Here is a 23309-nt window from a genome sequence, read left to right as displayed (position 1 = left end):
TTCCCATGGGGCTGACAACAAAACCAGCAGTACAGTTCTTTGACATCTTCATGGTGAACAATCCCAATCACACGTGTGACTTCGCCTTCTCTGTCATCAAAGTATGGGGATATAATAAAAGTCCTGTTATCTTTTAACGGCGTTATTGTGCTTTTTGCAGTTTCCCCTCTACACCTGCTTCCTTCTTGTACTATTTTAGGCAGGTGTATAAGTCTCTGTAATCTAAGATAAGAAAGCATGACCACTGATGTTAGCATTATAATGCACACAGCACCAGCAAAGTAGGATTTTTTTCCACCACACAACATTTTGATTCTATCTAAACATGGACGCAGATCTCTTCGTCCTGGCAGTTTACGCTGCTGCATCTGTAGGAAAGAACATGTTCAGTAAGAGATAAAGCAAACTTAGAAAAAAGCCATAGGGAACATCATTGTCACTCTGCAGTCACAATCAGAGATCCAGCTACTGTGCTTTCATGAAAAAACAAGCATTAAATACATAGTGCTTGTAATGGGATGGATGACACTGTAACAATTAATATGTCAGATATGTGTAATTATTATGACAGAGATCGATATCCAGTAGAATAAGGATTTTTTTTTTTAATTATTATGACTACTTTAGAACATTTGATTAAATGATCAGGGAGTAAAATTTAAAGCAAAATAAATAATGTTTTCTCTAAATAGTGTATATGTAAACGATACACAAACTAAAGTGAACTGATCTCTACAAATGCAGGGGCAGACAAATAAATGAAATGTATGCAGAATTAGAGCATTTAAAGAAAAAAAAAAACACTTCTGTACAAATTGGGGATTATTGCACAAGACAGTCCAGACATACTCTCGAATGTGTTAATTCCCTAACTTGCATTTCAGTACAGATGAGACAATACATGCAAAAGGTCAGCTCGTACAATCCAGCAGAATTCAAGAAAACATATGGTGGGGTGTAGTATAAAACTTAACTTCTTAGTTATCAGCTCTACCCTACTTGGCACTGCACAAGACAAGGCTTGGAGGGAAGGCTTCCTCAAGTTCTTGCAGCCAGCAATCCGTATCTCCTGACAATGTATTAACACTTGCACTGTGTCTGGCATGGCATGGGGGACTTGAACTTCCACTGCTATGGGAACAGAGGCATTTCTGAGCACCTTTAAGGCCAAGTTCTTGGCAGCACTCATTTGGTAACAGCTGTTAACATATGTTAACATAGTCCATAGAACAATCAAGCAGTAATTCCTGTCAGAGGAGCTGAAAAAAAAGTTTTCTTTACAAACTCATATTTAGGAATTCAGATATCATCCATAAAAATTAAGGAGGAAGAAATTCTCTTCAAAGATCTACATCTACCACAGTGATTCCTGGAAGAAGCATGTTCCATATTAATCAAATTGATGCTAGATCAATTTGTGTCATGGTTTTGTAACTTTTGCTATTGGTATTCCACATCATAATATCATGTGGAGCACAGAGAAGAGCATGCTTACAAAACAACCCTTAAAATGCCCCACCTGCCAAGAATATTATTTCAAGCATCCTTTGATATCTACAAAGAAAGTTCAGAAAAGAGCTGTCAGAAGCATCAGAAATCATACTTAACATTTCTGCTTGATTATGTCATAACTTAACATACTGTTCAGTCTTACATGCTAATTAATTTTTCCTAAAGAAATACCACAACATATCACCATTAAAAATACAAAACTAATTTATTACCTGTTATTTCTCTTGCATTTGCTGGGTATAAATAATGAACAACAGAAAGGTATCTTTTCAACCGTGTTTCAAAAAGTGAACATCTGAAAGAGAAAGCATCTTTTAAAGCAGACAGCCAAGTAAACTGTCTCTGTTTTTGGTTTTTTTTCTGAGATAAACAGGAAGAATTGTTCAATGTAGTACAATATTGAAGGAAAAACGATTCTAATACAATACCTAAGACACTTGCCAACACCTTCTGTTTCAAATGGCTAGTGTTCTGCAATATGCATAATAATAACCACACCTACCAGAGAAACGAGTTTTACTTCTCTTGAGCAAAGAGCATAGCTGCCTTCCAGCAATTTCACCTACATTACGAAATGTTGGAGTTGTCGGAGCAAATCAAACTAGGCACTTGGGTGGGTTTTGTTTCATTGCTATTTGGTTAAGTTTCATTCCGGAAATTTAATCCTGTGTTAATCTGCAGTTCATGTGCATACTTAAAAATATTTTTAAAAATATACTATATATTTGTGGGGAGATTTTTGGTGGTTCTTTTTTTCAGTAACATATGTTTTTCTTTCAGCAACATACTATCACCCTAATTATGGTAAGTAATTACAGGTTCTGAATAGGAAGTGTGAGAGACATCTGAAAACAACAGCAGGTTCCAGAAGCAAAGATAATCAGCAGATTAAAGAACTCAAAACACCCCAGAAAACTGAATGTTGAAGAAAATAAATACCCAGCTATTTCATAAATGACACGAATGTTTCTCCTGACATGTGATTCATGAATTTTGGTCTCCTGAGATTAACAGCAGAGAAATCTAGTCAGGAAATACACAAGGTCAGATTAAGAAGGAACAGTATCTTCATACTTCCTCACTATAGACCATACTTGGTAAACAGTAACCTCAAAAATAAGCTGCCAGCATATTCAAAAGAGTTTATTTTGTTTTAATACTTCATTCAGGTTTTGTTCTTTAATTCCAGTTACTATTCAAATAGAACATGATTCACCACCTTGTTCTTCAGTATTACTATTAAGAGTAAAAAGCCTGTCTTCCTCCCTCCTGCATTTAAGGACTGCAGTCACATCTCCTTCCAGTCTTCATTTTTGTTACTTTTTCATTAAACAATACAGGATATTCCAGTATCTTATAAGAAACTCTCCTGACCGGTGCTTTTGTGCAAATGGCCAAGTTTTGGTTCACCTCTAGCACAGGTGATCAGAAATATATTTGTAAATGACAGTGACAAAATCTTACAGTTACTGGAACAGTTCATTTTAGATATATGCTAGGATTAACACTTTTTGCATATGCATCACATTGGACAGATGCAATCAAGCTTGTCGTCAGATCAAGTCTCATAGCCAGCCATAGTTACACAACATGCTTTCCTATGTTGAAGGTCATATTAAAGATTACTTGTTCATTGAGTTAATCTCATTTCTCCTTATTGTTCTTCTTTTTTCTTTTTTTCCACTTGCAGTCCATCTAAAAATTTCTAACCCCTGGCTGTGATCAGGACTGCATTTAGGAACTCCCATACATCTCAGTCTCTTTTCTTCCTCTCATAAATGAATGAACTACTTATATACTTCCTATTACACACCCAACCACTACTACCACAACACGTTTTTTCAGCATCTGCCATTGGTTCTTCACTATGTCATCTTAGAATTTTAGGATTGGAATTATTCAGCATTGGCCTTCAAATGGAGTGCTGCTTTTACCTTTACAGTATGTTTCCTATTTTCAGATTTACTCTTCTTTCATCTTTCCCATACACTCCACAATTAGCAACTGAGGCAAAGTGCTAATTTATTTTACTCATTCACAGGTCATTATTAATGTTCCCCCATATCTCCTTGGCATCGTGTCTGTCCATTATAATTAGTTCAATTTGTGTTCAGACACCTGAAGACCTTTTATGCTGCTCATTTCAGTATCTTCACAAAGTCTACATCGTTTATTTATTTACATATATATATATATATATATATATATATATATATAAATAAATCTCACCTCACTTCTATACCTACCAACCTTACGGTGAGTCAGGGCAAAACAAATGTATTCTAAAGGGTCAGTTGGCAGAGGTAACTACAAAACTTCAGACTCCAATGAGTAGCATTAGAATTAGTAGCACAGTGACACTACACATCCTAACACTTGGTTTATCTGGGATTTAACTAAAACAAGGCTACAATTTGTGAAGAGCCTCATTAATTTATTATTTGTTGTAAAGAGAATTTGTTCTCCTCTGCTTTACAGCTTTGCCAAAAAGCAACAGCACTAAACACTGGTGTTTAAACTGAAAGAAAAAATCCAAGGATTAACAAACATTTCATCATTTTGAACAAGATTTTCATTCTTTTTAAAACTATCTGCTGATAGTTCAGCTTCTTTTTGAAATGCCACTGTCTCTCTTATATGAATCAAAGGCAGAAGCATAAATTGTGAAGGTTTAAATTGTTTAATTAATGGTATTTAATTATTGATAAAATATTGTTCTTCAAGAATTAAGCTGGCTATTTCTATTCTAAATACAAAGAAGCCAGAGAGCAATGCCACGTACTTAGTTTGTGACGTGACCCTTCCCATGTCACACCTCTTCTGGTACACACATAAACCATCTGCTATAAAACAAAACAAAAGAACAACAAAACCAACCAATTTCTCCTTTTGTAAACAATTAGACTTGGTAAACACTGAACAGAAACAGCAAAAAGTTTCATGACAACATTTAATACTGTTACTTTAACTTTTATTTGCATCAGTTTTGTCTGAAAGAGACTCAGATTTCCTCACTGTAGCAAATAAGCTTCTGATCAGTGACTGGAACAGTGTTGGGAACAAAATGTTTTCGCTGCTGCTGAGCAGCATTCTCTAAATGTAAAATTACACTCCCACACTTGGAGTTTATTCAGAGAGATATTTAAAAACAAATAAATAAAACTGTCCTTTGCAATTATCAAACAACTAAAACATACCGTTCAGAGGTTAGTATCAGTATCCCCAAAGCAGCGCTACGGCTGTCTATCATCTTACGTGCTGCTTCTTTAACAGAAACAAAAACCTCGCTCCTGGTGAGTCCCTTTTCCAAGTGGTGCACGTTACAGGGACCGAAGGACAGACGCCGTTACCGCGCGGCAGACCCAGCCCGACGAACGCCCCGGCAGCACCGAACCCCCCTCCGCACCCCACGTTCACCGCCCCGCGACTGCGCCATTCCCATTGCAGCGGCGACGCCGCCGTCGGAAGCTCGAGCGGATACGAGCAGAGCGGGACCCCTCACGCCCCTCCGGAGCTAACTCTGTATCACCAACAGCAGCAGCCACGCCGAGTACCTCTGTGCTGGCTCCGCCACGGCCTCCGCGGCAGCAGAGAGAGGAAATTCGGGGCCGCCCGCTCCTGCCACCTGTCACTCGCACCTGGGGAAGGCGGTGGCACCCGCAGGAGGGACGCGAGTGCCACGGGACGTCCCGCGAGCGGCTGCGGAACCACGTGCTCTACCCTGCGGGCCCCAGAAGGACCCGCGTTGCTCTCGCTCCTGCGCACTCACCCCCACCGGTCCGGAGCGGTTTCCCCGCTCCCGTGCACCCGTCGCCCGGGGCTGAGTTACAGAGTGACGGCTCGGGCTGGTGTGGCCCCCAGGAGCCAGCCAGGCCGCGGCCAGGCACTCGGCCGCGCCTCGGAGCAGCTGCAAAGCGAAGCGCCTTCGCTGCAGCCGCCCGCGCAGGTTTCCGAAGCCGTCGGGGAAGCCCAGGCAGGAGCAGGAAGCCTAGAAAGGAGAGCGAGGCGGAGCGACCCCATCCAGGAGCAGAACGGGACCACCGAACTGCCGGCACAGCCCTGCGCGCAGTGCACGAGGTCGCTCACGTCGATCCAGCGGCCGTGGAAGGGGAAACACTCTTCGGCATAGCGGGACGAAGAGCAAATAGTGCACGAAGTGCCGCTGAGACCACAGTGTAGCTAAATTGTGTTGGAGGCTGCGGACTTCCCCCCATAGACTGTCAGATATGTAATGAACTTGTGTAAAATAGAGAAACACAGAAACCAAAAATAAACGGGAAAACAAACAAACAAAACAAAGAAAAAAAAACAACAATCCAAGACTGCTGAAACAAACACCAATACATTTTAAGTGAAGGGAAATTTGATCGTTACATAACGATTAAATGTAGTCATTTACACCAGGAAATTACACAGCACTTGGTAGCTGAATCATTCCTGCAATAACATTGTGCTGCTGTTCTTACATCAATGCTGGATTTACGACACTAAATTGTAATGCTGAGCTCCATACATTTTGGTTTTCTTCTGGTAGACCGATTACCTTTCAATACTCCATGATTTATTGCTGCAGAGAACATAGCATTAAATGTCTCTTGCAAGAACTCTAAATTTACTTGCTGTACTTAAAACTCTTAACTTAGCTAGAACACTTTTACAGCCAACAATGTATATTACATCACCAAAGTGATCTCTCCCTCTTGAGAAGTATATTACAAACTGGATTTGTAAGCTTTTTTGCTGTTACGTAACAACATTGTTGGGCTCTTCCCAGACATACACAAACACCCCTACAGAACAGTGGATGGATCAAATACAATTCTTTTCAATTTTGAAAATTGCTCCCTTGGACACTAAGCTGAGTGGTGTGGTTGTCACATTAGAAGGAAGGGACATCATCCGGAGGAACCACAACAAACTTGAGGGGCCTGTGTGAACTTAATGAGGTTCATCATAGCAAACTGCTTGAGGGCAGCCCTGCAGGGAAGGACTTTGGGATCCTGGTGGATGATAAACTGAACATGAGCCAGCAGTATGCTCTTGCAGCATGGAATGCCAGTGGTGTCCTGAGATCCATCAGAAGAGGGGTGGTCAGTAGGGACAGAGAGATGATTGTCCCTCTGCACTCTGCTCTTGTGAGGCCCCATCTGGGGTTCTGTGACCAGGTGTGGGGCCCCCAGTTCAGGGAAGATGTGGAGCTGTTGGAGAGGGTCCAACAGGAGGAGGAGGGCCGTAAAAATGACTGGAGGGCTGGAGCACCTCTCCTATGAAGACAGGCTGAGGGGGCTGTGCTTGTTAAGCCTGAAGACAGAAGGCTGTGAGCCTTCCAGTACTTAAAAGGGGATTACAAAAAATGAGACATCAACTTTTTACTCAGGTATGTAGTGATAGGACAAGGGGGAATGCATTTAGGCTCAAGGAGGTAAGTTTTAGATTGGATGTCAAGGGCAAGTCCTTTACCAAGGGAGTGATGAGGTGCTGGAACAGGCTGCCAAGAGAGGCTGTGGATGCTCAGTCCGTGGAGGTGTTCAAGACAACTTGGATGGGGCCCTGGGCAGCCTGGTCTAGTACCAGATATAGATGTTGGTAGCCATGCCTGTGGCAGGAGGGTTGGGACTTGGGATCCCTTCCAACCCAAGCCACAATATGATTCTGATACCTTGCTATAGTTCACAGGCAGAATGCGTTTACATTTGGTCAGTACATACAGGGGCTGTTCTCCCAGATCACTGTGAGATGTAATCATCACGAGCAACAGATTTGAATGTGATCTTTAAAGATATCCTATGCCTCCCTGGGACACAGGCAACTCTCCACTTTTGCTTTTTTGCAGACAAAGTTGCACTTCTGACCTTACAGCACTGTCTGATAGAGAACTCTGTTAACATTCATGAGTAACGATGAGTTGTATCTCCACAACGTTGTATCCCTGATGAGAGATTCTCTGGGAAGGTTTCTTTGAAGGGGGCACCCGACAGTGATAAACTAGGGCAACATCCATTGGAACGTTCACACTGGTCCCATAAGCCTGTAGGACAGAGTGGGACTGAAGTCTGAATCACCTTTCTTGGATCAACTATCATTTTCTTGGGGATTGAAAACCTCTTTTCCTGTCTGGGCTCTCTGTGAACATGCTGTAGTATGTTAATGCCTGGAACAGTGTTCCAAGTTGATATGTTGAACATGGGAGTGGATACGGTTGTTGGGAAGATATGGTTCTCAAAGAGGAAAACACCACTTCCTGGGTTCTGCTCCTGAAGGCTGCTCATCATTGTTTTCCAGTCCGAGTGCTTCAGGGAAGAATTATTTCATCAGCATCATTAAGAACCACAAACCTGCTCCTCCACATGTTGCGGTATATACAGTCATTTAGAGCTGTGATTTGTCCATAGTAGCCAATGTCTTTTGCATCCATAGAAAAGTGCCATTTAGAAGAAACCTTGAGATATGAGTTTATTTGGCCAGGGAATTACCTCTACAGTTCCTTCTTCCAAATAAAACTTCAGGACTTTCTCCATCATCTGGCTGCAGTTGTTCTTGTAGATCATCACTTTCTGTACCCCAAGGATCCTGTACATTTCCATACTCTGTATAAACTGTAAGACATTGTGTAATTCCCAAACATGGTAGAGATGCACACTGTGAAGTCAACAGAGAAGGGCTCTGCTTTGCGATTTTTTATTTCAAACCTGGACAGCTGGTCAATATCTCCATCTGGAGACTGATGAATTGATACATGTGTCGGATCACAGTTTTGGGGTTCCAAGCAAACTATATCTGCTGCACCATAGGGGAATCCAAATCTGTCTGAGTGAACATCTATTTTTGCTTTTGATACATATATCTTCCCATGGGGCTGACAACAAAACCAGCAGTACAGTTCTTTGACATCTTCATGGTGAACAATCCCAATCACACGTGTGACTTTGCCTTCTCTGTCATCAAAGTATGGGGATATAATAAAAGTCCTGTTATCTTTTAATGGCGTTATTACATTTTTAGCAGCTTCTCCTCTGCAGGTCTGACCTACTGGAATGACATTTTTGGCTTGGGGAAAGATTTTTCTTGTTATACTATTTTGTAGCTGAGGACCTTTCCAGGAGCAGATTAAAATACTTCCAAAAATTACAATACCTGCAACAACTGCACAAACATGTCTTTTTCCACAGTGTATCATTGCTGAATTTCAGAATTTGGGACTCAGACCTTTACATCTCAATCTTCTATTCACATTCACTAAAACAAAACAAAATCAGACTTTCAATGATTTGCCAAAAAGAAGATGTTTTACTTTCACTGAACTGTATTGTCCTAAGGACAACAGTTATATTTTTGATACCTCAATATGAAGACCTGACTTTTCATGTAGACTTTGCATTTGGATAAAATGAATTATTCCACTATAGAATACTTGTTTTGCTATAGAATATAATAAAGTGACTGTAATCTGCTTAATTTTGAGGCCTGGAAAAAGTTTTGCATTTGTGAAGACTAACATGCTTTATCATTTGGTATTCAGAGATATAAAACCGTTTTTTCCCCTCTTCCTTTAAAGTTGTGCTGTGAAACACAAATCCCAGCTGAATCCTTTCGAATTGGGTAACCCTAACCCTAATCTTGCTCTGTCAGTGTTCTGATTCCCAAGCCACAAATAAAATATTTTCAGAGTCTTGTGTTCAGAATCTTGTGAGATGCTACAGTATTCAACAATATCTAGGAAAAGAGCTTCAAAAAAAGAATGACCTTTATCCTTATTCAGGTGGCCATGATTACTATAAAGGTAAATTTCTTTTACCCCAGAAGATGAAAACACAGATCACAATTCTAAATTGGTAGCTGATTCCAAAAGTACTTTGTCTGGATTTTGTGACCTTTGTTGGGGCTATGCACAGTACAGAACTTTTTAACCTTGCCATTGCAACACAGGTTCTCTAAGATTCCCAAAGCATTCTACAGAGTAGGGATTTTTCACTATATGTTCACAGCTTGGCTTTATACCTGCTTAAACCATCAGGCAGATGGAAGGCAAACTGAAAGAAAACAAAAACTTGACTTATTCTATGAGTGGCCGTCAGAGAGTGATAATGTGACACTTCACAACCACACATCAGTACAGTTAACATCAGAGGGCCATAATTTGTATGCATTCCATCCTCCTGTATACATTCAATTTCAAATGAATATATAAATGACTGCTTTCCATTTAGTCACAGTATTGCCACTTTACTTGCAGCTTTATTCTAACTTCAGAGTTCTTTAACGAATGTGATGAAAGCATTGCTATCTGGTATAATTTGAAAATCCAAGATGCTGTTCACATGTTATTTTTTATTTGTTTAAATTTTCCTGTCCAAAAGTAAGAATTACTTTAGAACACATACAATGACCTATTCTCTAAAGTTAAAATTAAATGTAATCTCTGTTTCCTCCTTTGTGCAGTGGTATTAATCGATTTTAACACCACACTACAAACATAGAATATATTTTTCTAATATACTAAGTTAAAGTTACTTGGTTATGCACATTTTTTTCTTAGTCTGTGCAAACACTTTAAATATTGTCTCCTCAATTAACCTCCAAATTTCAGATACACATTTTGTTTCACTAGCAGTTAAGCAGGACCCTAGAAGTAATATTTGCATTAAGCAGCTGACAATATATAGGAAAGTAGGGTTGCATCATCAACTGCTAATGAATTTGTTTCAGCTTTTCAAATACTTACTGCTACTGTTGCACTGTAAACCACATGCAATTACTAACTCGCTGTCCATTAAAAAAAAGAATATTTTGGATTGAAGCTTTTTTCATAACTGTGAAGTGAGATAAAAAAAAATGGCCACAGAAAACTTCAGAAAGATAAGAAAACATTAAAGAAAAAGAAGCCAACAGTGACATGGAAAAAGAGTCTGTCCAAGTTATAGGCCTTGGAGCATGTTTTGGTTTTTACACTTTGGCGGTGGGATTTAGCTGTCAGCGTTCTGGGAGCAATCAATCAACAGTGCTTTTTGCAGAGAATGGAGTTGGTCTGAAGGCTGAGATGCATGTAACAACAACAAAGGACAGAAAATTCAATTAAGCTCTAAAAGTTGAGCAGGTTATGACTCCGAACTTTTCTTTCCATCCAAGAAAATGATAAAGTGATTGAGAAAATCAGAGAACACTGGTCTGAATTTCATTACTCTTCTGGGGAGACAATTTACTTACTTGCTATGAAGTGAGATGAAACAAAACCCTGATAACATTCCTCACTCTTAATGTCTATCAAGATTTATTATTATTATTATTATTATTATTATCATCATCATCATCATCATTATCATCATTATTATTATTTTTGCTAGAGATGTTCACTGCAAAAATCATACACTGTTCTGGTGCCAAGTTTTCAACTGTCATTCTCACATCAGGCAGCTCCATGCCTTAAAAATTTCCTGCTAAGTAAGTCTTGGGAAATTTACACAGAAATTTCATTGAAAAATAAAAAAACTTACTGGTCTCTTCCTGCAATACCCAAATGTTTAAATCAACTACAGGCAAGTGCTCTCATCTACTTGCTCTTACTTTTAGAATACTGAGACTTTTAGACTAGTAGTCTAATCATTATTCTAATAAAAATACATAATTCTAGTAAAAATAGAATAATTCCTGTACATCTCACTGCACAAAAGTTGCCATTTTAGTTTTTATGTGCAAATTACAAAAAAGCAGGAAATTACAGAAAACATTCATTCCTTTGCACCTCATGTCTTCTTGGCAAGGTGACCTTTTGTCCATTTTCAACTCCATGCAATAAAAAATTTTATATGCTTTCTCTTCACACAATTTGTATGCACATATCACTTATTTGAGCAAGTTAAAATTCAAACCAACAGCCTATTTTTAGAACAAGCAGGAGTCAGCCTCTACTTGAAGTTAGTAGTTTTAGCACGCTAAGAGTGTTACCATCCACTTATTTCAGAAAACAGAACAAAACTAAACTAAACCAACCCTCCTAGTAAAAACCAGAATACTTCTAGGGCATGAATAGTGACTGTGAACAAAACGTTACAGATAGAGAATATAAAGGAACAAATAAGCTCCTTCTCTTGCATGAAGGAATCAGATACATTAAAGAACTGTATAAATAACCTATCGCAACCTCCTTGAATAATTGTGTTGTGTTTGGAAACTACCAGTGACTTCCAGTACTGTTTGTATTTGTCTTTAATTTTGTCCTGTTCTCAGGAAGATTAACTGATACACAAATCCTCCAAGAAAGAGAAAGCATCAATTCCTTGAGTATGAAATACAATTTTGGTTTCAAACATGCGGCAGCTCTTTGGAATCCACAGGCTACAAATGTTAGCCATAGTCTAATGAACTAGGTGACTAAAAATGTAAACTTTTATGTCTTTCTAACTAATGATATTTTAAAAACTAATATATTTTTCTCAGCTGTTGCTACAGAAATCATTTTTGAACAGAAATAACCACTGTCATTCTGAAACAAGACTTTGCACACAGAACTTTTAAGATACACTTGCTGATGTGCTGTGTATTATCTTTTCTTTCAAATGAGATTGTGCTGCTGAAGTCTCAGTTAACATAAGATTACATTCCAATTATGAGAAAATGGTCACTATTTCTTTGCATCTGATTTCACTGTAGTCTCTTATAGTTACTGAAAAAACAACTGATTGTTCTGAAACTGAAAAATATCCCACCTGCTTAAAAGATGATTTTTAAAATACATTTTCAAGTCTGAATCCTCCCTGTCTGTTTTGCTTAATACCAGCTGTGGTGCTAAAAGGAAACCGAAAGGCAACATTTAAATACGACATCTCACAGAATTGCGGGGTTTGGAAAGGACCTCAAGAGATCACTGAGTAAACTTCTAACAAAACAGTAAGAGACTGGTTTTACAGCTTTCTTACTGGAGCTTTCTAGAACACAAACACCTATTTTTCCTGAAATAATTAGAGTAAGCCTCAGCATTTTTTAGCTGTTACATAAGGAGGAGAATTGTTAATGGTTGTTAGGTGCAGTCTTGGTGGTTCTTCACCAGAACACACGAATTTGTGCCCTCCTGAACATACGAGAAATCAAACAGTAGGGTACTTACAATTACTTACAATTCCATGCCTCTTTGTCTCGCACTTTTCAGTGCTTCAGCCTGATTTCTGCCTTATGATCCCTTTGAAATGAGAGACCTTGCAACCTCTCTTGTCACCTAGCATCTGTTTCCTCTGCAATTATGCTTCTGATAGTTCACAGGAAGTCTCGTGACTTCGTAACTTCCTGTTCTGCAAAATAGTTTCCTTTCTGTTGTTATTTTCGCAGTTTAACAGCTTTGACTGAGATGTTCTTCAGCTGATGCTTACAGCTCCTAGCCTCTCAGACAGGAAAAATGAAAGATGATCGTTTTCTTCACTGGACAATATTTGTGTATATATTCTTGAAGATTTATCTAGATCACCATTTAAATGGTCTCCATGACATCAAACATAATCTAGTGTGTTTCAGCAGTTGATCTTACACAACATATTGTGCTTTACAGAGAACTTCCTGGTAAACTTAGTTCTCTGTTAAGAATGATCTCTGAAACAAATATTGACATAAAACCAAGCACAGCAATTGTGTGCACAGTTGTTGGACCAGAAAATAAAACTTCGCATTCAATCATACTGTACCTCAGTCTATGATGGGTGTCTGAAAGAGAGGGTGGATGTAACTCTGAACGAACACTGGGTTGCCTAGTGGAGTTATAATAGCAGTTAACATAAATAACTCAATGGGAGGAGTCGCCTGGGTGGGAAAACATAGGAAAAAAAATTGTTTGCAGCAAAATGCATAAGCCTACTTTACTTTAGAGCTTCCACAGCCTTGATAAAATGCTTTAAATATTTCCTTTTTAATTGAGCTATAGCTCAATTAAAGATCTCATTGTATAGGCCAGGTACTTAAATATCAGCAAAAATGCCAAACAAAAAAACCAAAACAAACAAACAAAAAAAACCAGCAACAACAAAAAGCCCCACACCAACACACACACACAAAAACAAAACAAAACAAAACAAAACAGAGAAAAACATATTTTGCCTTCAAGATGTCACACTTTCATGAAACTATACTACAACATCAGTGCTGCATGAATTTCCCCAGGTCACCATGGTTTTTCCTGATGGCTTGTGCTCATGCTCGAAGTCCTTTTCCCCTTCTCTAAAGGAACTATGTCACCTAATAAATGTGACTCCAAACTTCCATACCTAACTTTCACCTCTGGTTTCTTCAGTAAACTCTCCATTCTAGGTCTCTTTTCCTGGCCCCTATCCTGTTGACAGGTTATTAATAAAATGAAGGAAGAACAGGAGCCAGAAAGAGGAATGTTTCAGTCTGATCAGCTGTGGCTTTGCATAAATGGCAGAAGGAATGAGCCCATTGTGAACTGCACTTTGGTACCAATGTGTTACTCTTCTCTGACACAGCTTTCCTTGGTGGCTACATTTTCTAAATAGACTGACCGTCCCTTATCTCTCTTTCCATTTTTAGTCTTCTTTTGCCCTGTGAAAGACTATGACTTTGTGGTTGATGGCATTATACATGTCACTCCTAGAAGAGAATCAGCAATATAATTATTGATATAAAATTGTAATTTACAATACTTGATTGTAAATAAGACAGTAACTTAGCAAGACTAAGACTTGGATGCACTTGATCATTTACTGCATAGAGGGTTGAACACCTTTATTGAGGAGTCCCTCCTGCTGATTAACAAGGTTCAGAGTGGACCCCCTTCCTCTCTAAACTTCTTAAACCATGGAGGATAGGAGCCCAGGTGTGACTGGACAGGACCCATTCCTAGTCTCAGAGGCTGGTCAATGTTTTATGTCTAAGGGACATAAAGTGTACAGTCAATCTAAGACAGAATCTTAGTGAAGTTCACAAAACTTAACCGTCACTTACTGAGGATCTGTAAGGTGTCTTGATGGCAGTCTGTGAGGGGTCTCTGTGCAAGTGTAACCTTGAGAGGCATCCCTGCTCCAGGGGAGATCCTATTGTGCAGCTGGCTGCTGTGCAGGAAAGCTTGAGTAGCTCCTGAGCTACTCACTATATACTGGATGATAGACCTGTAGTCATGTTTTCTGACACATAATTGTCCCTCAGCTGTAGAACAAGATGTCTGTCCATCAGCTCCTCCAGCAGTCAGTTTGAGCCAGTACTATGGTCACTATCTGCCTGAGCAAGGCCTGAGGTGGACCGATACCTCAGTCACTTTGTTTCTCAGCAACGTCCTGGGTGCATCATTCAGCCTGAGTACAGCAATGGAAAGGTGGAAAAGGTGGCAGGTAGCACCGGAGAAATCACAAAGCAAACAAATTTGTGTCAGACAAGTTCACATCAGTATTTTGTATTACGGGAAAATTTAAGCATCTGGCTACAGATAGTTGCTAGTGTATCCAGCAACTTCGCATTCAATCATACTGTAGCAACTACACTAGCTAGTTGCTAGTGTATCCAGAGCTCTAGTGTGTTCCCATGCATCAAGAATTAAAGTGAGCATTTTATTAAGGTGATTTGATGAACAAATCGTGGGTAAAATAACTTCTCTAGCCATTGTCTACATTCTCCTTCTTCTGCAAAATTGCATAGAATTTTATCAATACAAACACTGGAATGAATGTTTGTTTCCTGATCTTGTTTGCTTCATGTTCAGCTACAGCATACTTTCAAACCTGAAGCACGGATCACTGGAAGCAAATGCCCACTTGGAACAATATCTACACTTCCTTAAAGACAAAAAGTTGATTTCTGGCAGTAAGAGCAAATCTGCTGACGAAGTTCAGCAATACAAAGGCTACTTCCTTCAATTCATTACTATCTGCACTTTCCTCTTTTACAGCTACGTTTTGGTTGATGTAAAATAGTTTTCATCCTTCCTAATACTCTTACCTGGCTTACTTTCACACCTGAGATCTGCTGAGACGTGTATGTTTTGACTAACTTTCATTTTTCTTTGCATTCTAAAGAGAAGTCTGACATATGTCCAGAATTTGATAAACATTAATAGATAACAGCTACAGAAACACCATGTTACTAACTTCAAAAAACAAAACAAAACACAGTTTAACTGTGTCTTCACTTACGCACTTTTGATACCAGACATTTGCAATAGGAATGAATTTATTAATAACCACTTTGTTTTTTCTCTTGGTCTACAACATAAGAGGCCTGGAAATAATGGGTACTTTATGAGCACTTCAGTACTCATCTTTGGTTTGCTAGGGCAGAAGCATGTAGCATTACAGTGAAACATTCCAACACAGAACACAGTCCTCATCCCTGAAATTTACCTCTGTAACAATAATAATGACCCTCTGGAATGTAATGAGTGATGATTTTCCTTTCCTGTGTGACCATCCTGTTGTCTATTGGGAGGAGAATTCCAATCAATTTCCTTTTTCCATTGAAACCAATGCAATCAGTGAAATGGACCACTTGGTAGATGTAAAGAGATTAAGCAGTGCTTACTTCATAAAATATTTATAATATGGATAGGGGCCTGAAAGAAAATTGTGCAGATCCAAGTAATTTCCAGAACTACAAAGTAGTAAAGTCTTGAAAAAGTCTTCCTGTTTCTGGGAGAGAACAGGAAAATGAGTCAACTTCAGGAACGGGATGTGTGCTTTCTTTTTCAGCTCTGAAAGCAGCTACCTTTTTTTGCATTTTGGGTCTTGTTTTGCTCTCACCTTCCCATCTGGTCATGTCATTTATCTCTCAGTTTCTCAGGCAATAAAACAATTATTCTGCAGAAGTAAAAGCACCCTACTTGCCAATTATAATGCAAAGCTTATTAACCTCAAATGTAAAAATGGTAAAAATGGTGCTTATAATAAGAGAAATTACGAAAAAAGGATGGGCATTGGCAAACATTTCCATTGTAATCTTTTCTTCCAAAACAAAGTTCTGCTGAGTATTTCATTGTTTGGCTTTCCTTATTAGAGCTCTGTGTTTAAAGGTTCTGAGAGAACACTGATCTCATCACTGAAATGAGAAAGGAAAAAACAGATTTTAAATCAGAAGATACTATTATGTTTATTATTTATACCTAAGCTAATAAACAGCGTAATGTAGAGCAGATAGTTTTATTGGTGGATGAAATATTTTTTCCTACTGGTTTCAGCAGGCAGGAGATGAGAAACCAAGTGTCCAAATAACATTTAAATTTAGATGCAAAGGAATTTATTTTGCTATCCAAATCAATATGCATATTAGGTTTTGATAAAATACTTTTCTTTGAAAAAATAATACAGTAGGTTTGCCTCTACTTTGAACTTTCCAAATCCCACTTAAGACAGATGTAAACTTGGTGGAATTTTCAGAAGATCCAGATTTATACTACTGAATGGCTACATACTGTGCCCTATAGTCTGTTTGACTGCATTACTATGAATTCACACATAAAATGTGCTTGCTGTCTTTGAGATGAAAAGTTCCTTCTGTACCTCTACTGCTCTTTTTCAAACTATTTTATTGATAATGGCATACACACTTCACACATCTTTGAATTTACAACCAATTGCAATTACTTCCAAAGTAAACAACCTTTTGTTTTGTTTTTTCTTTTTTTACATTATTTAATCAATGAAACAAACATTATCAATGTAACAAGCTGAAAAATACAGCAAATCGATACAAGACTGAGGTAACAAAATACTTTGCCAAAAACCCAGATTCCAATGCTAGAGTTTAGTGGTTATTACAGGGGAGACATTTCACAAGAATTGTAGAAATAATTCTTACACAAATGGCATGCAGTGGACTGCCGGAAAATACAGCCAAAAATAGTGCAACAGTTTTCACCCCAAACAAGCCAAAATGTTGAAATTTGTTTAGACTATAATATGACAAGTTGCAATTTGAAAACTACTGCCTCGTTTTAGTGCTATTTGGACAAACATGTATTTTGGCACTTACTGACACTGACAATACAGATAAATAAGGGAATAATATTGCCTAAACATTTTATATCTTCACAATTCTGGGAACGGTCATTCTGAGATAACATGTATTTCTGTACAACTACTACTTTCTTTTTGATGGTTGCACGGTTTCTTATATTTCAAGAAAACACTGCTGTATTCACCAGTACTTATCTGCAATATGCTGTGTACCAACAACAGCTTTCAACTGACAGTAAAAGTACCTGATAAGAGGAAGTGGTACCAAATGACAACAAAAACCCTCTAACCAGTAGCTACAAGCTATTTAATAAACATAAACTCATCTAATATTGGATCAAGATATTTTAACAATATTATTACACTTCTTCATTACTCTGATTTATTAATTTATATTGTACAGTGATTTCCCAATTGTGCTATACTGAAAAGATGACTATTGTGCATTATCTATCTGCTATGTTCACTTCCCTTCCATAAACTTTTTCACTTTCCAGGCTCTTCTGACACACTTCCAAATTCCAAGGTTTCGAGTAGGATTATTTTTTGAAGGATTTTGTTTCTCCAGTTAACATATATATATTTATACATATGTTCAGATATATAGATATATCTGATAAATAAATGGGTGCAATAATCATTCAGAAGTGCTTCCATCCATTCACAGCACACTATTTTGGAACCTTTCTGTCAAAGACATTATGTTTTTAGTTAGGAATCTGCTTTAAAAGAAGTGAAAATCAATCCTTTTCTAACTTGGGCAAAACGCTCTATGGCACATAATTTTGAGTAAAAGTATATTTTTGAGGAATTTTACAGTAACATATACAATGCTTTTGAGACACTTAAAGCCTAAAACAGTACTAAGTTCCAAATGTGTACAGGCAATCTTTCCTTTTTCCAAGGGAGCTGTGTCAGACGTAACTGAAAGCTGCCACAACATCCACTAGTTTATCTCAACTGCAGTACACTGGACAATATGTCACTGGTGTTGTCTTCCACTACATCACACCAGAAATGAGAAATGAGTGGTTGTTTACATGCTTCTAATGCATATGCTTTGTGCCAATAAGTGCTCCATTTTGAATTTAACTTACACTTAAGACAGATCAGGATATTCCCTTTTAAGGATCAAGGGCCACTAATAAAGTAACATAAATATAAAAGTTTACATGCACCGTTGTTTTTTGGTCACTGTTCTTGAAGTTTGCAGTTAAGATTTCACTTGAGTAGACAATACCTTATTTACTAGGTATTTATTTGCTAGTCCACCTAAAATGTATATTGGGCAATATTTTAACTGTTCTTTCAATAAACTTTCTGTGACTTTTTTGACATGATCTCAGACAAGTTATTTGCTCGTGATGGCCAAATGCATGCTGATGCAGAACAGAAGCATTTGGTTTATTTTGTTATTTTACAAGAATTTTAGTGTTCCATAATCAGAGAAATAAATAAGCCTTATTTTGCAAATGTAAGAGAGAATTCATTTAAACACGATTTAAAAGAAAGAACCAATTTCCTCTGGGGTAGTTTTTGGAAGCTCACATTTAAACCAGTAATGCAGGGATGTTTCTGCTATGGCAGTGTTCCAGCAACCCTTTTAACAGAAATTGTGTCTGCACAAGTATTGAGAAGTTTTCCCCAGCTTTAAGGGTCTAAGTGTGATCTAAAGTAGTGACAAAACTGCATATGGTTCAAACCATATCAGTGCTAAAAGCATACAACACACATGGCGATAGGTAGCATACGCAGTAAAATCACAACCCATGTAACCTGTGTCCTTATGAATATTCTTGCTGATAACAAATCACTGAAGTACACAGGTGCAGAATAATTCCAATGATGTATTATAACATTTTTAATTGATTTACTGATTCGCCACATTTAAAAGCTTTTACATTTTACATTAGCAGCACTGGATGTCCTGCCTTCACAGACACTTGTGTTTTTCTTGGTCCACTACTGTATTATTTTAACAAGCAAGGAGAAAAAAAATGTAAATACATCTTGTTTGTTTGTTTGTTTTTATAACACAAATCATGTGTCATCAAAGAATATCTGTCAACTTTACATTAATTTTCACGTCCCAGGACCTACTCACAGGAGCTGTCAGGATCTGTACTATTTTTGAAAATGTGGTATGCTTTAGGCTTCATTCTCAGGACAAACACTCAAAATAACACAAAAACTACAGTTGACCTCCATTCAACAATACGGACCATCGTTAGAGAAGTTTCAAAATAAAAATTCAGAAAATTACAAAAGGCCACAGAACAAATACCACTAATATAAGCAGGACTGTTCTAATATAGGCTCTGTCTATTGAAACTGACTTCCGATTTTTCATGGTCTGTAATCTAGATCTTGGCTTGCAAATTTCTCCTCCCTGCAGTCCTAGGAAACATAGAAGATTTTCCTCTTCCTACAATTAACAAGGTTTAATTAGACATTATTACAGCAGAAGAGTTTTTAACCAGAAAAGCATGGAACTTATCATGAGAATAGAAAAGAACTGTGACTACGTTTGTGCTATGGCACAGCAGGGATACAGCTATGAATGTAGGAAGAGTTCCTGTACAGGAAAAGGCTCAGATAATGAGAAGGCTGGTTGTTGTTGTTGCTTTTCCCTTTTTAATTCTGTGGGCATAAATGTATAGGCTTCTATGTAATTGTTGCACTACCAGACAGTCTTGCCTAGCTTTCAACGCCAACATGATTTTGGAAATGCAGAACCATGACTGTATGCCATAAAGGTGCATCATGTACTGGAATTGAGCAAGGCTGAGTCATCAACAGAAAGACAGTACAGCAAATAATGTTATGGAACCATTCTGAGGAGTCAGGGCACTGTGTATTGTACAACCTGATTACTTGCTGCCCTTTAACAAGGAAGAGCAGTTCCCTTTATGATGACCAACATTCAGATTTAAAAAGCAAACAAACAGACAAACAAAAATCAAACTGTAACAGTTATATGGCCAGTTAGAGAACAAAAAAAGACCTTTAACACAAATAGATTTAAAACCATATACCTTAAATTCATTGTCAAGGTATTCCAGAATAACATAACCAAATAAAAATAAGTGCTCTGTGCCAAAATACATTTTTACCATATAGCTCAAATTTGAAAAGAATCATCCAGAGATTTGATACAAAATCTGAGGCAGCCACATTGCAAAGCAACTCAGTGCACTCATGTTATAAAAACGTTGTTCCACAATTTTCTATCCTAATTGACACTCTGCAGCAAGTTAACACTGTCAATTATTTTGTGCACTATAAAGAACTGAAACCCAACATGGGCCAAATGTTCTTCAGTCACACGAAGCAGCTTAACAATAAAAAGAGTAATTTAAAAAAGGGGAGGCAGAAGATATGATGCTTAGTTTGTGGTCAAACATCAGTTCAGAGGCAGTCTGTGACCACAGAAAGCTGAAAACTCTAGAATCCTGCAGGAGTCAGGATTAATCTTGTGTCCCTCTAACTGGTCTACGTCCACTCAGTGCATGAGACTCTATCTGGTTCTAAGGACAACATTCACTTTCTGCTTTTAAAAGCTGTGTCAGAATCACTTTCAAGTTACACAGAAAAGTGCTGAAGTAGTTGCGGCTGGCTTACATCAGGAAAACTATTATTTTCTCCTCTTCCTCCAAGAACAATAGCTTGTTTCTTCAGTTTGGCACTTGAAGTCACATCAGGTAAGAGCAAATTATTCAAATGACATTAGATTAGCAGGTGCCTGGAAGAGAATGTACATTATTCAGCAGTATATTGCTCCTCAGCATATTACAGCATTGTAAAGCTACAAAATCATAGAATTACAGAATGGCTTGGGTTGCAAGGGACCTCAAAGATTATCTTAGTTCCAACACTCCTGCTGTGGGGAGAGTTGCAACCACTAAATCAGGCACCAGGTCATGTTGCCCAGGGCTATGTACAACCTGGCCTTGAAAACCTCCAGGGATGGGGCATTCACAACCAGTCTGTGCAGCCCTTTACAGTGTGTCAGCACCTTGGAGTGAAAAACTGCCCTGATATGTAACCTAAATCCAGTGAGACAATAATACATCATTCAATGAGAAAGTGTCATCAGTCTCAAACAAATCCAAAAGAGACCTAACCCCATAACTGAAAAAAAAGATAAAAGACACAAATGATTTTTCTCCTTGTGGACCAAATCCAGTCGGAGTATTGTAAGAAGTTATTAGTACGCATAGAATGTGCATGTATGCGTAAATAAGATTTTTGAGCTGTGTCCTGTTACATGTCCTGTGTAGCCGAGCATCCTATTAATATAAGCCTCTGGAAACCTTTCCAGAATGAACTTTTTTTTTTTTTTTTTTTTTTTTCCCCCTAAAAAATGAAGCTGCTATATAAAGGACAGACAGGACAGAAAGCATTACATAGGACATTCTCTTCAATGTATTTATAAGCCCAGTCATCAGTTTAATTTTCAGTATGTTGGCTACCTTCTTTGTTCATGATTAAGCCCCTTGTGTAGTAAAGATAGGGCTACATTAGTGCTTGAAGAAGCTATTTCAGACGTTGTACACCGTTAACGTCTCCAAACTTATAGGTAGATTGGTACTAATCTTGATTTCAAGTGGGTACTCAGTAGTTTCAAATATCTTTTATTCCTCCTACTGAAAATCCGTATCAGTGTACAAAATGACTTGTCCCCACAGGACTGTATGTGCACGCAGATTTGAAAGAAGTATCTCCCCTTAAAGGTTTTCTGCAAAATACGTAAAAGCCAGTGGAGACAGTTTCCTAGTCTTACCTGAGGCTTGTTGCTTCTGCACGCATCATCCAAATGCTTATGCCATAATATTGCATGAAATCTTGAACCAGTCTGGAACTTGTAAACATTACCTATAAAAATAAGAGAATCAAGGGCTCTGAATTTGCAGACAGACATACTGCTTCAGTGGATTTTGATTCCTGTGCAGAAGCACAAGTCCTGAAGTAAGCTGCTGAATTTGCATTTGAGAAGCATAGTGCTCATACAAAAAAGCCCATTTCATAATCCTTGCGTGAAAGCAGCATGAGAACATACACGTTCTGCAAAGCTAAGAGCAGGGTATAGGAAGAGGACAAACTGCAGCTACCAAAAACACCAGTTAATGTTTATTTCTGGTACTATTCTCATTAAGACTGCTGTAGTTACTGCCAATCTTCTTTTTTTGATATTTGTGAACAAAGTTTTCTTCAGTGTCATACCAAGTGCTTCCTTCATGCTTTGACATCTTGTATGATGCTATGAAATATATCACACATTTCATTCAACAACCAAGAGATGCACTTGTCCAGAACTGAAGCTGATCACATGAGAAGTGAAAGAAGACTCAAAATTCTTTATGTAAGCATTCAAAAACCAAAATATTTTGTGTCTTTCTGATCTTTTTTTTAAAGGTGGGTCAAGTTGGAAGAATTATGGAAGTTGAAAATTAAATTTTAAAAAGTAATGAAGTATTCTTCATTCTTCATTCAAAAGGCTTTTTAGGTAAATGGCTTGATGTCTGAAGAATTTTCATAATCATGTAATTTTCCCCACTGCAAGTCAAGATGTGATATTGGCCAATTTAAAGAAAGCTATTCAGCCACATGCAGACATCTCTCATTGGTCAGGCAGTATCCACAAATCTTCCAGTTACTGTCAAGATGCAGCAATACACCTGTAGGCACCACAGAGGTAGGGACTGCACAATATTGTAGAAGTATGTTCACCTTAATTTGAACCCTCCCTTGAAAATCTCTCTTCAGTCTTTCAAATGAGTATCATCATAAGTCCTGTAACTGATAAACTCACCAAATAGTTAAATAACTATACTTTCTATCACAGAAATATAATTCAGA

General features: G+C 38.0%; 1 protein-coding gene, 1 long non-coding RNA gene and 1 pseudogene across 10 annotated transcripts in view; all 3 read right to left on the bottom strand.

Moving 5' to 3' along the window:
• Positions 1-6: 6 nt before the first annotated feature.
• LOC116654178 lies at positions 7-4703 on the bottom strand. The gene is made up of 3 exons (XR_004309107.1): positions 4295-4703; positions 1725-1807; positions 7-368 (listed from the first exon to the last, which is right to left on the bottom strand). It is a non-coding gene; the product is annotated as an uncharacterized LOC116654178 (long non-coding RNA).
• Positions 4704-7078: 2375 nt separating this feature from the next.
• LOC107321930 lies at positions 7079-12908 on the bottom strand (annotated as a pseudogene).
• Positions 12909-17003: 4095 nt separating this feature from the next.
• RALGPS1 (Ral GEF with PH domain and SH3 binding motif 1) overlaps positions 17004-23309 on the bottom strand; it is a 91775-nt gene continuing 85469 nt past the window's right edge. For 8 of the 9 annotated variants that reach the window (XM_015879390.1, XM_032448045.1, XM_015879397.1 and 5 more), the window contains one exon: positions 17004-22325. In XM_015879390.1, coding sequence (XP_015734876.1) covers positions 22024-22325 — 302 coding nt within the window. In that variant the 3' untranslated portion in view covers positions 17004-22023. The remainder of the gene's footprint in view (positions 22326-23309) is intronic. The other variant, XM_015879399.1, reaches the window with a different exon arrangement.

Source organism: Coturnix japonica, chromosome 17, assembly GCF_001577835.2.
Source record: "Coturnix japonica isolate 7356 chromosome 17, Coturnix japonica 2.1, whole genome shotgun sequence".
NCBI lineage: Eukaryota > Metazoa > Chordata > Aves > Galliformes > Phasianidae > Coturnix > Coturnix japonica.
This window is presented reverse-complemented; position numbering and strand designations above follow the sequence as displayed.